Source organism: Schistocerca americana, chromosome 8 (genome assembly GCF_021461395.2).
Source record: "Schistocerca americana isolate TAMUIC-IGC-003095 chromosome 8, iqSchAmer2.1, whole genome shotgun sequence".
NCBI classification, from domain to species: Eukaryota; Metazoa; Arthropoda; class Insecta; order Orthoptera; family Acrididae; genus Schistocerca; species Schistocerca americana.
Window position 1 is genome coordinate 29401895 of NC_060126.1, and position 14521 is coordinate 29416415.

The 14521-nt window shown below is 43.5% G+C and overlaps 1 protein-coding gene across 1 annotated transcript in view; it reads left to right on the top strand.

The window, feature by feature from the left end:
* Positions 1-4070: 4070 nt before the first annotated feature.
* Positions 4071-14521, top strand: part of LOC124545395 (ankyrin repeat domain-containing protein 2-like) — a 53707-nt gene continuing 43256 nt past the window's right edge. The window contains exons 1-3 of the mRNA XM_047124311.1: positions 4071-4203; positions 11681-11850; positions 11972-12019. Coding sequence (XP_046980267.1) covers positions 11760-11850; positions 11972-12019 — 139 coding nt within the window. The 5' untranslated portion in view covers positions 4071-4203; positions 11681-11759. The remainder of the gene's footprint in view (positions 4204-11680; positions 11851-11971; positions 12020-14521) is intronic.

Sequence of the window (14521 nt, forward strand, 5' to 3'; positions counted from 1 at the left end):
GGATAATTTAGGTTAAGTAGTGTATAAGCTTAGGAACTGATGACCTTAGCAGTTAAGTCCCATAAGATTTCACACACATTTGAACATTTTTGATTGATAGGACACATTCTGAGACATCAGATGGTCACCAGTTTTTTACTGGAGGGAAGTGCTTGGGGTAAAAACCACAACAACATCAACATCTCCAGTGGGACAACGAACTGCACTGCGGGCCTTTACTCCATTTTTTGGGGTAAAACCTAGCAGTTTTTGTTTTAGTTAAATTGTGAATTTCTCTGCAATTAATTACGAGGCAGAGCTGGTATTTGAATAGGTAACAGGTAACAATCCATCCTATAACTTCAATTTAAAATCGCGGAAAATGGATTCGTGATTGCTTGCAACATCAGAAAAACTATAAATTGAGGGACTTTAACCTCTCCTACGCTACTTGTGATTCTGGAACTGAACACAACGTCTTAAAGAGTACATTGTAAATCTCAAATATTACTACTCACACGCATTATGTAAAGTAGATGCTTTCTGTAATGAGTAGAAAGATCATGTTGTTTTTACAGCGACACATCTTCCAGCTTAAAATACAGTGTAACTGTCACAACGCTGCACATCTGCGCACCTAAACCACACGAAATAGAACGCTGAATGCCGGAGGGTACGTCGACCTCATATTGTGGACTTTCTTTGTTATTCGATTCGCTTCTTGAGCGAGGGAGAAATGGCTGCTCATTCCCTCCAATGTCTCTCACCTCATTCTCACGGTAATACGCTGGCTATACTGTGGCCGCAGAATTGTGGTGGAGTCTTTGTGGAACATCGGGTCATTGAATTCACTGAAGAGGGTAATGTTTCTTTGATTTAAGTTGCTCGACCGTTCCTATGGACAACAACGGCCAGTTCTAACTGTAGCAGCGCCCGCCTTGCGCTCGCACCAGCCAGAGGTTTCACAGGGGGTAACCGCCCTCTCCTAGAGTCCTTCCGCGCCGGTCCACTTCATATCGCTTCTTAGCCTCACCCCTCAATAATTATGCGAATACTTATGCCGAAAATAATCTCGTAATCGGGTGCCGCCGCGCTTTTTCTCTTTCTTAGACGCATTATTTTACATTTACTCACGGCTGAAGAGAGCTGCCATTTATTACATCAGGTGAAAAAATTCTACAGTTCTCTGTGAGTTACCTTACGATCGCCCAACGAGGATACTTTCATGTAGATGACGCCATCACCGTGCAGTGTGCAGTGTTACTACACCTAGGCATTTTGAGAACGTTGGCTGTTATATCAGCCTTCTTTGGGCATACATATGTTACGAGCGTGCCTGAAAAGTAATTCTTCCGAATAGTTTATGTGAAAACTCTTGCAGCTGTTTGAATAAACTCAACGTTATTAACATTCTACTTGTTTATACTTCATATCTACTTATTTGTTTGTCGGCAGTCAACCTAGCGACGAACGACACCAGTTTGTTGATACTGTCACTGGAAAATGTTTGATTTTGTTGACGGAGCTACAACATTACCACTACTTACACCACTTCATCACTGTGAAAGTGAAGTCGTCGAAGCTTTAAGTTTTGGAATCAGATGGATGATTGATAAATGTGAGCCCGAGGGGCCGGATTGTTGCAGTTCTCGCAGCGTTCGTGTGTGGTCTTCCATTGCCATACTGAAGAAAAGGGCTGCCCATGGGTCGACGAACTCCTAGAGTTCGAAACTCGATTACAGCCGGCTGTTTCTCTCGGACCTTCGTAGCTACGCTGCACACTGTCATATCACACGCACCAATTCGGAGCCTTCTAGCGGCAGATGACTGCAAATATGTGTTAACGACGAGTAAAGGTGTAGGCTACTAATAGCGTTTATTTTATTCAAAAAGCTTTAAAACTGAAGTTAAAATCTTCTGGGTTATGAGGCCGCGTCATGTTTCTTCTAAAATGTTCGACGTTTCGATCTCTCTGCTGGGATCGTCCTCAAGACCTACTGCTAGAACACTGTCAGAGACGAGTGCCGCGTCCACTTATAAAGGGGGAGTTTTCTGGCGTTCGTGCTGGAGTAGAGATAGCATCGGTTAAAATTCATATGGCTACCATTGGTGGGCCACAGTCATAGGCTAATGCAGAAGAAGGAGCGTTGGTAGCTCATCTCCTGTGGATACCATTGGCGGTCATCATCATTGGACAGAAAGGCACTACTGTTCCACACTTATGCTGGAGAAGGGTTATTGGTTAGAATGCCTGCTACCGCTATTGGTTGGTCGCCATCAGTGGCTAGATTCGAAACGGACAGAGCAAGAGAGGGGGGAATGTTTACCCAAAATATTATTGTCCGCCGAGGTGACTTGCAGCGTGTTGTTTACACAGCGGTAGCGTATTTACTTCCTTGATGGCGGGGAGCCACGACGCCGGAAGCCTATAGCCGTCCTCTCTATTGAAATTAGATGCATTCTTAGAAATTTCAACCGCTTCTCGGACCTTGCTTCTATAAATGTTTGTTTCTTTAGCCTGTACACGTACGTTATTAAGATCGATGTCAGGGCCACAGTTCTCGTGATGTTCCGCAACTGACGATTTTGCACTTTGTTTTAGCCGCATGTGCCGTTCGTGTTCCTTAATGCGTTCTTTAACAGTTCTTCCCGTTTCGCCTATATACACTTTGCCGTAGCCACATGACACTTGATAGACGCGTGCATTGTGGGGGTAATCAGGTGCATCCGTTTTCCGTCGGAAAAAGTCTTGACTAAAGAAAGATCTGAATACCATTTTTCTTTAAATTATGCTTATGCGGTCAGTGACCCCTGAAACGAACGGTAACCTGACGGAGTGAGAAGGCGGCTCCTCGTCATTCTTATTAACGGTATAAATATTCCGCCTAAAAGCCCTGTCGATTGAATAACTGTCATACCCATTTGCCTTCAATGTCCTCTTTAAAAAATTCAACTCCGATTCTAAGTTGTCGTCATCGCTGATACGGAAGGCACGTGAAGACAGAGTGTTGAGTACTGCTTGCTTCTGGGCGGGGTGGTGGTGCGAAGTGGCATCTAAATACCGGTTTGTGTTAGTCGACTTTCTGTACACTCTGTGACCCAGAGTGTTATCAGATCTTCTGTATACCAACACATCTAGGAACGGGAGACCGACCTCACTGTCAAGCTCCAAGGTGAATTTTATTTTGCGGTGAATTCCATTTAAGAAATTGTGGAACGCATGAAGTTATTCTTCGCCGTGTGGCCATATAACAAATGTATCGTCCACATAACGGAGCTAGCAAGAAGGCTTCAAAGGAGCACTACGTAAGGCCTGTTGCTCAAAATGTTCCATAAAAACGCCAGCTGCAGCTGGTGAAATGGGTGAGCCCATAGCAAGGCCGTCAGCCTGTTCATAGAATTCACCATTGTATCTAAAATAGCTCGGACGAAGCCATAGTTCGATTAAGTCACAAACATCTGGAGCAACATTCTCTCTTATGATCTCCATTGTATCTGATACTGGGACGTTAGTAAGGAAGATCCCAGCAGAGGGGTCAAAACGTCGAACAATGACGCGGCCTAATAACCCAGAAGATTTTAACTTCAGTGACAACGGCCACGAAAGCCTGCAGACTTTCATAGCTTTAAAACTGTTCACATAAAAATGCGGAGGCAGTATTTATCAGCCCGGCCTCTTAATTCCGTTTCTGTTAATTCTGTTAATTTCGTTCACTGTAACATACTCGGTTCCATCAGTCAGATATTCGTGGAAGCAGTCACATATCTTCGAAGACACTCAGTGCGATCGTATATCGGTTGGGACAGAGTGTAGATGATGTGGTACAGCGTTGATGCCTTCCAGAAATCTAGGAAGCTGGAACTACTTCTTTACCTGCATCTTTTGTTTTTAATTGCATAAGTCAGTTGTATCGTCACTGAGGGGGGCTGAGCTGACGTCTAGGCAAATGGAAGGTCGAATGGTTCACACGGAATGCAGCGTTCTGCCGTAGGAAGTGTCGAGTCGCCTCATTTCTTCGGTAAAGATGGAGAGAACGGTCGTGCCCCACGAGTTTCGCCTTCTCCTCAAGCGTCCGGAGAGTGGGGGGGTCACAACAGTGCAGAGCCGCGGACGCGCGTCTTGTGGATCAGTCGCTCGCGAGGCGTGCCAGCGGTGAGACGCGTCAGAGCGCAAAACTCGGTGTTCCGTCCCTGCAGCAGTGCACGAGTGTGCGCGTACAGCAGGTAGGAGCGCCGAGCCAGCACCTCTGTTACGCGCTGCCTTCCTTGTTTCAGAGCAGACGCTTGTGAGATGAGAATTTATGAAGCGAAGTGTGGAAGAACTTAGTACTGGAGAACGGCGCGCAGCTGGCAGTGGCGAGTCACGAATTTTAAGACCTTCTCGTCTCGCCTCAGGGCCAGACAGGCAGCTGCCTGCCCACCTCCAGCTTGTGGGAGGGGCTGCTGGAGTGGTTCGCGGCTGCGTGTCAGATCCCCTCCCGTTTCGCCTCCTCACATCGCGGCTCTTCGCTCGCAATACGGAGCCACTCGTGGAAATTAAAGGCCGAGTTTGTTGTTGGCGTTCTTTTCAAGTGTGAGACTGCGCAGGCGTGAATGCCTTCACGGATTAGGCCGTCCTGTTGGGAACGGGGTGAAGATTTTGAACCGCTAAGGAAACGAGAACAAATTTTCCGCTCCTGAAGAAGTGCCACTTCTTTTACGGCAGTGTGTCTCAGCGAGTCGCTCTGATTTGCTCTTCAAGAGAAATGTGTTCGTTCGCCAGAAGATGGCGAGCCAAAAATTGGTCGAAACGTAGCTCCGAAACTAACGTACAATATCAGTCGGTTGACATTACGACACGAATCTGCCAGTCGCAGTTTCTTAGTTTCTAAAACTCATATTTTTCACTCAGCGTGTAAACATCCTTTTCGAACCATAAATGTCGTGTAGTTCATAACTGACCGGATCACGCTGGACTGCGGAAGCGGAGCTTTCTCAGGCGCTCGTCGCTGGCCGTCTTAGGCTGTGAGTGTCACCATGAGGTCCACGAAGGCGGTAACAATTTCTCAAACGATTCCGATTGAAACATTCTGTACAAAATGAGAAAAAAATAATTCCCTGTCTTATTGTCTCGCTATCTGACAGTGAAATAGTTATGTTTTCGTCGTTGCACATAGTTATTTGCTGCTGGGAGTTTAGGTGGTCCATCGTACTTAACGTGTAAGTTTCGCTGGTACGTCCAAATTACTTAAACTTTTCCAATCTAGAGTAAACATTCTCAAAGCTGCAGTCATGGGGCATCGCATATTAATTGCCACACTTACCTGGACGACATGTATCCGTCTCCTCCTGTGGAATGTGCGAACTTTATTCACCGTAGTCTAATAACAGTTGCCGGGAGTAATATCTCGACTTCAGTTTAAATAGAGGAAAAGCACAGGCGAGTTTTATAGCTTTCAATATTTGCTGTGTTTAATCAGATAGAAAGAAGCTACTTTGTTATTGTTTGAATGCAATCAAAACAAACACGCGTGAAATGTATGACTGACTTTCATTGATACCATTTACTTGGAATCTACTTGGATGTTACCAATTGATGGCTCACTCATAATTTTCCTCCTGTGTAAAAAACGTTACTCCTCGTTTATAAAACAAAGTAGGACTAAAAGTACTCCTGATGAAGTTCATAGCATTCTTTGGAACAACCCTTGGCTGTATTAAATTACGTCGCAAAGGCAAGTTTTTATCAAACCACATGTGGCAAAAGTAATGGAGCTACAACCGTGTTTACACTTTGACAACCACAGCAGCAGCAGCGCAGCACTGACCAACTGTTTGCGAAACTGCGAACGATTGGCAAGGCTGACTTGGCACATGAAAGCTGTGGGGTGGTCCAGTTCGCTGACCGCTATGATATATCGTTAGAACAGGTGGTTACCTCCAGTCCCTGTCGCTTGCAGTTTGCAATGTGTCCAGTGCGAGAGGCAGAAAAGATTAACTGCGGTTCGATGACCATCCTAGAAAGCTCCTATGAAAGCAAACAGAGGCACATTGAAAAGTTACGCGTAGCCCAAACCTCACCGCCAAACGAAAACCGAACGAAACCAAAAGCAGCTTAAGGAAGGGCAGGCGTGAAGCGTAAATGTATTCGAAACTAAAATTTGATCTATCCGCTTGACATAATAACGTAGGAAGTTTGATATTATGTTAAAGCGCATGCGTACGGAACGACTACATAAAATGAATTGTGGGTAAGGCAGATGCCTGACTGATGCTCATAGGAAGAATGCTTAGAAAATGCAGTCCATCAACAAAGAAAGTGGCTTACAGAGCACTCGTTCGACGAGTTCTTGAATATTGCACGTCAGTCAGGGATTCGTGCCACATAGGATTGAAGATGGGATAGATAGAGGACATAGAGAAGATCGAAAGAAGTCGAGCGTGTTTTGTTACAAGTTCATTTAGTAGGCACAAAAGAATCAGACAGATGCTCTGGCAACTCCAGATGCTGACGTTGTAGGAGAGGCGTTCTACATCACGGTGTGGTTTACTATTAGACGTTCCGGGAGCGTGCGTTCCTGGAAGAGTCAACCAATATACGGGGTCTTTCAAAATGAATATACAAGTTTTAAGGCTTTGTAGCATTTTATTACATTCACCTTACCGTTTTAAATAATAGGTCAAACAGTTTTTCTTCAAGTGTTCATTGTGAGCACATTCGTCACATATCGAGCTGATAGGCGATTTCTTTCCAAATCTTGATCAGTGTGTCTGGAGTAATTGTTGCAACAATGCTGCTTCTAAAGTCGTGTAGATTTTCTGGTAACGGAGACACATACACACGATCCTTTAAGAATCCCCGCATGTAAAATCTGTACGGCGTCACACCGTATGTGAGAGGTCAGTCCAGTGGTCGGGTACAGCGTCGCTTAACCAGTCGCGTACTGAGTTCATGAGGTGGCGCACCATCTGGTTGCCAAATAAAGTCCTGTTGTTCAGTTTCAAGTAAGAAACACCACTTACAGTCGCTTCATCGAAAAGGAAAGGCCCATAAACTTTTCGCCGGGATACGGCACACAAAACATTCAATTCACTTTGTGTGTGTACACCTTCCAGCTATGGTGAAATGTCCATTCATCACTGAAGACTACACAATCCAGAAAATCTTTATCGTCATGCAGCAGCATTTCGTTTGCAAAGTTGGCACGTAAACCGTAGTCTGCAGGCATTAAAGCTTCGACAAGGACGTAGTTGTAAGCGTCTCCTTAAACAACACAGACGTTACTGGAACTCCTAATTCACGACTAGCCTTCCGAACTGATTTCTTGGGACTACGTGTAAGAGACTATCACTCCCTCAACACGTTCATCAGTCACTCTTGGTCGTTACATACCGTTCCCTTTGTGCACAACTGTACAAACTAAACTGGGTTGCTCTTTCATTTGATGTGTTATATATAATTGTAAGTTGAAGTAATAAATGCTACGATACCTGAAAACCTGTATATTCATTTTGAAGCAACAGCTATTGCCCCCTCCTATGTCAATCTCGAAAAGTCCGTGAAGATAAAATCAGAGATTCGTGCCCGCCCGAAGGCTTCCCACCGATAGTTCTTTGCGCTAACCATGCGCGATTGCAACAGGAAAAATGGGCAATGATATTGGTTCACGAAGTACCCTCCGCCACAAACCGTTGGGTGGCTTGCGGAATATAGATACAGATATGAACATCAAGAAAATCAAAACGAGGGTAATGGAATGTAGTCGAATTAATTCAGGTGATGCTGAGGGAATTAGATTAGGAAATGAGGCACTTAAAGTGCTAGATGAGTTTTGCTATTTGGCGAGCAAAATAACTTATGGTCGAAGTAGAGAGGATATAAAATGCAGACTGGAAATGGCAAGAAAAGTGTTTCTGAAGAAATTTGTTAACATCGAGTGTAAATTAAAGTGTCAGGGAGTCCTTTCTGAAAGTATTTGTATGGAGTGTAGTCGTCACTGGAAGTGAAACATCGACGATAAATAGTTTAGACAAGAAGAGAGTAGAAGCTTTCGAAATGCGGTGCTCCAGAAGAATCCTGAGGATTAGGTGGGTAGATCGCGTAAATAATGAGGAAGTACTGAACAGAATTAGGGAGAAGAGGAATTTGTGGCACAATTTGACTAGAAGAAGATCGATAGATTCGTCAAGTTCTGAGGCATCAACGGGTACACCAGTTTAGTATTGGAGGGCAGCGTGGAGGGTAAAAATGTAGAGGGAGACCAAGAGATGAATACACTAAGCGCATTCAGGAGGATGTAGGTTGTAGTAGTTATTCGGAGATGAAGAGGCTTGCACAGGATAGAGTAGCATGGAGAGCTGCATTAAACCAGACACTCGAATGAAGATCACAACGACAACATGTAGATATAGATGCAAGTTAGGGTTTTTTTGACAGACGCTGCGGTAGATGCTGTTGCTGCAAGCCTGGAAGTTGTGAGCTAATAATGTTAGCACTGCGAAACGGCGGTTTGTCAACGGGAAGCGGTCAGCGTGTCGACAGACGCCAGGACTTCCCCGTGGTGCTGACGCAGTTCGGCCAGACAAGTAGGAGAATGTCGAGCGGGGGGAGGGGGGGGGGGGGACCAAAAGCTGTAGCGAGGCTGTTGCCACGGCGGAGCGGGCGCAAGTGCTCCCCGCCACCGTACAGTGCAGTGGAGAGCGGAGGTGTGGATGGTTATTCATTTATTCCTACAACACGCTGCCTCAAAATACTTATTTCGTAGTGCTTCATAAATTAAGGTTTAATTTTTAAACAAGATCTTTGATGGAATGGCCAAATACATTGAGTTACGACTGACTGCATGAGAGTGTCCAGTTACAACAGTACATTGCCGTACGCCTTTTCTCTTATTTGAAAGAGGTGTTTCAAACTTTCGTGGAAAGTAGTGAAGCATAGAAAAGGTGTATACCACATAAAGTTCTCTGGTCAAACAAAGTTCCCATTACTTTTGACAAAGGGTATAATTTTTTGTATGTAGGGATGATCTGATATTAAAAATTGTATGAACTGTCATTCTGGTATAGTTTTACTAAAAGCGGTTCAGCATTCATTGGTTGCCTCGCGTTCCCGTGCGTTCGCTCCAGGGTAAACGCCAGGTCACGGGTACAAGCGAACTGTCGTCGACAGATGGATACTGGAAAGCTGTCAGCGGATGCTCCTTCTGCTGTATTACCTCCATTCGCTCCCGTCTGAAGCAGGCCTAATGGAAATAATGCGTAACTAGTGATGCACAATTTCGCAATGATGCGAAAATTAAAATGAATGTGTGAATATATATATCTACATACATCTGTATGGTTTGGAGCAATTATAATCTGACTGATTACTACATGAACAAAACTGGTATAGGCAAAAACTTACTTGGAGGCAGGGTGGAGGGTGGGAGTTACAATATAGAAAACGACCTACATTTGTGTCGAATAGTCAAACATTTACACAATCATAATCTTATAAAATTAGGTGTAACTTTTAGAACATGTGAAATAAATGAATTGTTACCTTTTGCGATGTATACATGTTAGCTTTCATTGGATATCTTCTGCGCTATGATAGCTCAAACTGTTTGTTTGGTTATTAATTTTCTTCTAAATTCATGGGGAGTCTGTTGCCATTTTCATTTTGGCTATCTTGTGTCTGGCATACATTGTGACTATAATAGAGTGGGCCCTTTCTTTCTGTGCGGTCTGAAATTGTACACTACTGGCCATTAAAACTGCTACACCAAGAAGAAATGCAGATGATAAACGGTCATTCATTGGACAAATATATTATAACATGTGATTACGTTTTCACGCAATTTGTGCGCGTAGATCCTGAGAAATCAGTACCCGGAACAACCACCTCTGGCCGTAATAACGGCCTTGTTACGCCTGGGCATTGAGTCAAACAGAGCTTGGATGGCGTGTACAGGTACAGCTGCCCATACAGCTCCTACACGATACCACAGTTCATCAAGAGTAGTGACTGGCGTACTGTGACGAGCCAGTTGCTCGGCCACCATTGACCAGACGTTTTCAGTGGGTGAGAAATCTGGAGAATATGCTGGCCAGGGCAGCACTCGAACATCTTCTGTATCTAGAAAGGCCCGTACAGGACCTGCAACATGCGGTCGTGCATTATCCTGCTGAAATGTAGGGTTTCGCAGGGATCGAATGAAGGGTAGAGCCACGGGTCGTAACACATCTGAAATGTAACGTGCACTGTTCAAAGTGCCGTCAATGCGAACAAGAGGTGACCGAGACGTGTAACCAATGGCAACCCATACCATCAAGCCGGGTGATATGTCAGTATGGCGATGACGAATACACGCTTCCAATGTGCATTCACAGCGACGTCGCCAAATACGGATGCGACCATCATGATGCTGTAAACAGAACCTGGATTCATTCGAAAAAATGACGTTTTGCCATTCGTGCACCCAGGTTCGTCCTTGAGTACACCATCGCAGGTGCTCCTTTCTGTGATGCAGAGCCAAGGGTAACCGCAGCCATGATCTCCGAGCTGATAGTCCATGTTGCTGCAAACGTCGTCGAACTGTTCGTGCAGATGGTTGTTCAAAAATGGCTCTGAGCGCTATGGGACTCAACAGCTGAGGTCATTAGTCCCCTAGAACTTAGAACTAGTTAAACCTAACTAACCTAAAGACATCACAAACATCCATGCCCGAGGCAGGATTCGAACCTGCGACCGTAGCGGTCTTGCGGTTCTAGACTGCAGCGCCTTTAACCGCACGGCCACTTCGGCCGGCCAGATGGTTGTTGTCTTGCAAACGTTCCCATCTGTTGACTCAGAGATGCGGATAAGATGCCTCTCATTTTGACCACTAGTTATACGAGGCCGTTGGGATCCAGCACGGCGCTCCATATTACCCTCCTGAAGACTCCATATTCTGCTAACAGTCATTGGATCTCGACCAACGCGAGCAGCAATGTCGCGATAGGATAAACCGCAGTCGCGATAGGCTACAATCCGACCTTTATCAAAGTCGGATACGTGATGGACGCGTTTCTCCTCCTTACACGAGGCATCACAACAACCTTTCACCAGGCAACGCCGGTCAACTGCTGTTTGTGTATCAGAAATCAGTTGGAAACTTTCCTTATGTCAGGACGTTGAAGGTGTCGCCACCGGCGCCAACCTTGTATGAATGCTCTGAAAAGCTCGACAGCCAACAGGATGTCTTTCAGTTTGTAAGCTACCGCAACCTTTCTCTATACGTTGTGACACTTTTGACAATGAATTACTAGATGGTATATTGTGTTCTGCATGTTATATTGTTTTTCCAGGGGATACAATTTAGTTGTTTTACGGCTCGCTTGGCCAGGCCACTTTTATTGTTTATATCATCCAAACGTCTGCTATTTGACGGCAGTGTCACTCCGTGGTATTTGAAGTTAGAACCACTTGTACGTCATCAACGGTATTTTCTCCTTCAAATTTTCTGTTTTCGCATTTTCTCACAATTAATCAGATGTAAATAGAATTACGATAACTCAGCTGCTTCGGAAACATTGGCGGTTAATATTTAAGCAGAACCAGTCAGCATGTATTGGCCACAGCGAATTTTGTTATGTAACGTAATCTAAGTTAGGTTGAAACATTAATTTTACTAGTTGACTTGATATATAGCGTGTAGAAATGAAATTGGTTGTGTAACTATATTTATTCATAAACTTACAGGTTGATCAACAGTGTGCACATTTTATGAATATATTTGGACGGAAAATATCTATACTTGGCTCAGTACTTGCGTCCTTTCATGATGGTCTGCAGAAGCATCATCTTTTCCATCTACATTTTTGTGACAGTAGCCACAGCTACTAACTTCAGTGACCGAAATTCGTTAAAAGGTAAAAAATTTTCTTTTTTTCTTTTATAACTCTGTGTATTATAAAGAATAACAATGTTATAGCAAGACGTGAAATGCGTGTTCAGTTTTTCCACTGAGATATGTATTAATTTCTTTTTCAGGATCTGATCCTGAAGTCACGGTCCACCGTTTCAAAACCGGTAATACAGGTAAGCATCCTATTATTGTTCCATTATTCCTTGGCACACTTAGTGGTTCAAGAACTTCAGTCGCAGCTATCTCATCTCATCGTGATTGTGTTATTTGTTGGTTTAATAACTGCTTCGGGTCACAGTCTAATCATGTTACTCTTTTGAATGATCTCTGTAACATCATTACTTTTCGGTGTTATATACTCTAGTAGTTGGAATGCTATTTATTTATCCACTGTATACATGTTCCATAGATCATTGCACCAATAATTGTAGTACGGCTGTGTAATGTATCACTTCCATTTTGACAAACAAATGCTTGTTCAATGTAGATCAGTATAACACATGAACAGTAAAAACTAAGAAAGCAAGTAAGTAAGAAACGAATCGACAACAATTAAACAAGCTGCTACTTTACAAACACAATGCTGATGTACAAGCAATGGCAAACTCTCCTGGCATTATCTACACAATGTTATCATAATAAACTCCTTGCATTCACAGTACATATGTAACCAATCAAAAAGTATGAAACTTCCTGGCAGATTAAAACTGTGTGCCCGACCACCTGCCAGGAAGTTTCATATCAGCGCACACTCCGCTGCAGAGTGAAAATCTCATCCTGGAAACATCCCCCAGGCTGTGGCTAAGCCATGTCTCCGCAATATCCTTTCTTTCAGGAGTGCTAGTTCTGCAAGGTTCGCAGGAGAGCTTCTGAAAAGTTTGGAAGGTAGGAGACGAGATACTGGCAGAAGTAAGGCTGTGAGACCGGGCGTGAGTCGTGTTTCGGTAGCTCAGATGGTAGAGCACTTGCCCGCGAAAGGCAAAGGTCCCGAGTTAGAGTCTCGGTCGGGGACACAGTTTTAATCTGCCAGGAAGTTTCATATCAGCGCACTCTCCGCTGCAGAGTGAAAATCTCATTCTGGAAAAAGTATGAAGTTGATAATGTCAGTCATTTATTTTGTATTTGTCTTTACAAAATCACGAGTACCAGGAGCTACCGAACAGAAGTGTTAGGGTTGTGTTTAGAAAACTGTTTCCTGTTTCTTATGCATTCAAGATCAGTGCGAAGCTGGTTCAGACTCATGACAGCATTGTTTCCTTTCATCAACTTTCAGCTTTCAACAGCATTGTATCCTTTCATCAACTGCAGAATTTTCACTCCTTGCCTGAGGCCATTGTTACAGCCCATGTGGACACTTATGTGATTTACAATAGAGTTTGTTAGAACAATCCACACGAGAAAATCTGTGAACTGTGGAGCAGTGGTAAATGTTCACAACTAGACAATTTAATGGGGAAGGACCTCGCATTAATTTTACAAATGGTTCTACTCATTCTTCTCTGGGTAATAAAGATAATTTGAGTAAGAGCCGAGTTCGCTTAAAAATTAGCCACATATCGCGTAATGGAACGTATACGAGCAAAAAAGGAAGCTTTATGACTCTCTGGTCAACAACGAGAGAAATTCATTAAAAAACACCTCTCGAGTTACCTCTTCACAGTGTGAAGTATGTTACATTTCCATTTCAGTTGTAATAAGAGTGAATAACTACGAATTTTGTGCTATGTACCTCCTGTAACAGTTTATTACTGTACATAAATATAGCTTATTCTACATTTTATGGCTGAAGGGCAATTGAATGTAATTGGCCTGAGGTAGGCTGTCTGATAGGAAGTTTATGGCAAACATGAGGCAAACAGGAAAAGGAAGTTATTGGTCTGTAGCTGACACAATTTTAGTCATCCTGTTGGCGTCGCCGAAGTCATTAATTTAAATTACACTTACGTCCCGTTACCAGGTTGTTACCATAGACTGGATACGAAAGGGAAGACAGAAAGGAACATAAAACTATACAAAACATTAATCTGATACCATAGACAATAGCTGTCTGTAGGACAGGATTTAAGCTAATTAGCTGACGAGCTATTGATGGGATAGTGGTAGCGTTTGCTAGTAGGAGACTGTGATAAACACAAGGGCTTCGGTGAAACCACAGACTATACTTACTGACAAATACTTCTAGTTTAGGTGTCCTAAGATATCTGTCATAATTTTAATGACTGCAACATTCTTCTGAAAGGGAACTTATTTTCTTTTAATGACTACGGAGCCTTCAAGAAATTTGCCCATTTTTGTATGAATAAATTATTCTAATAATTTCCTTCTCTAGGAGAGTAGGTGACGTTTGTGGCATCCTGCTAGGATCAGTCATTGTTTTGAGTGGGTTGCCCTTCCTTCAAGAAATCATAGAATGACATATTTCATTCTGTTGGGAAAAATTGCCTGGTGAACTGCTGCAAGAAAGATGTGACTCAATACCAGTACTGTAGATATTTCCGTTGATTACGTTTTCAACAGCTTATTTGATGTACTATCATCTCAAGTTATGCGTATTTCTTAAAGGTGTGATGGTTCAAACATGGTTCAAATGGCTCTGAGCACTATGGGACTCAACATCTGAGGTCATCAGTCCCCTTGAACTTAGAAATACTTAAACCTAACTAACCTAAGGACAT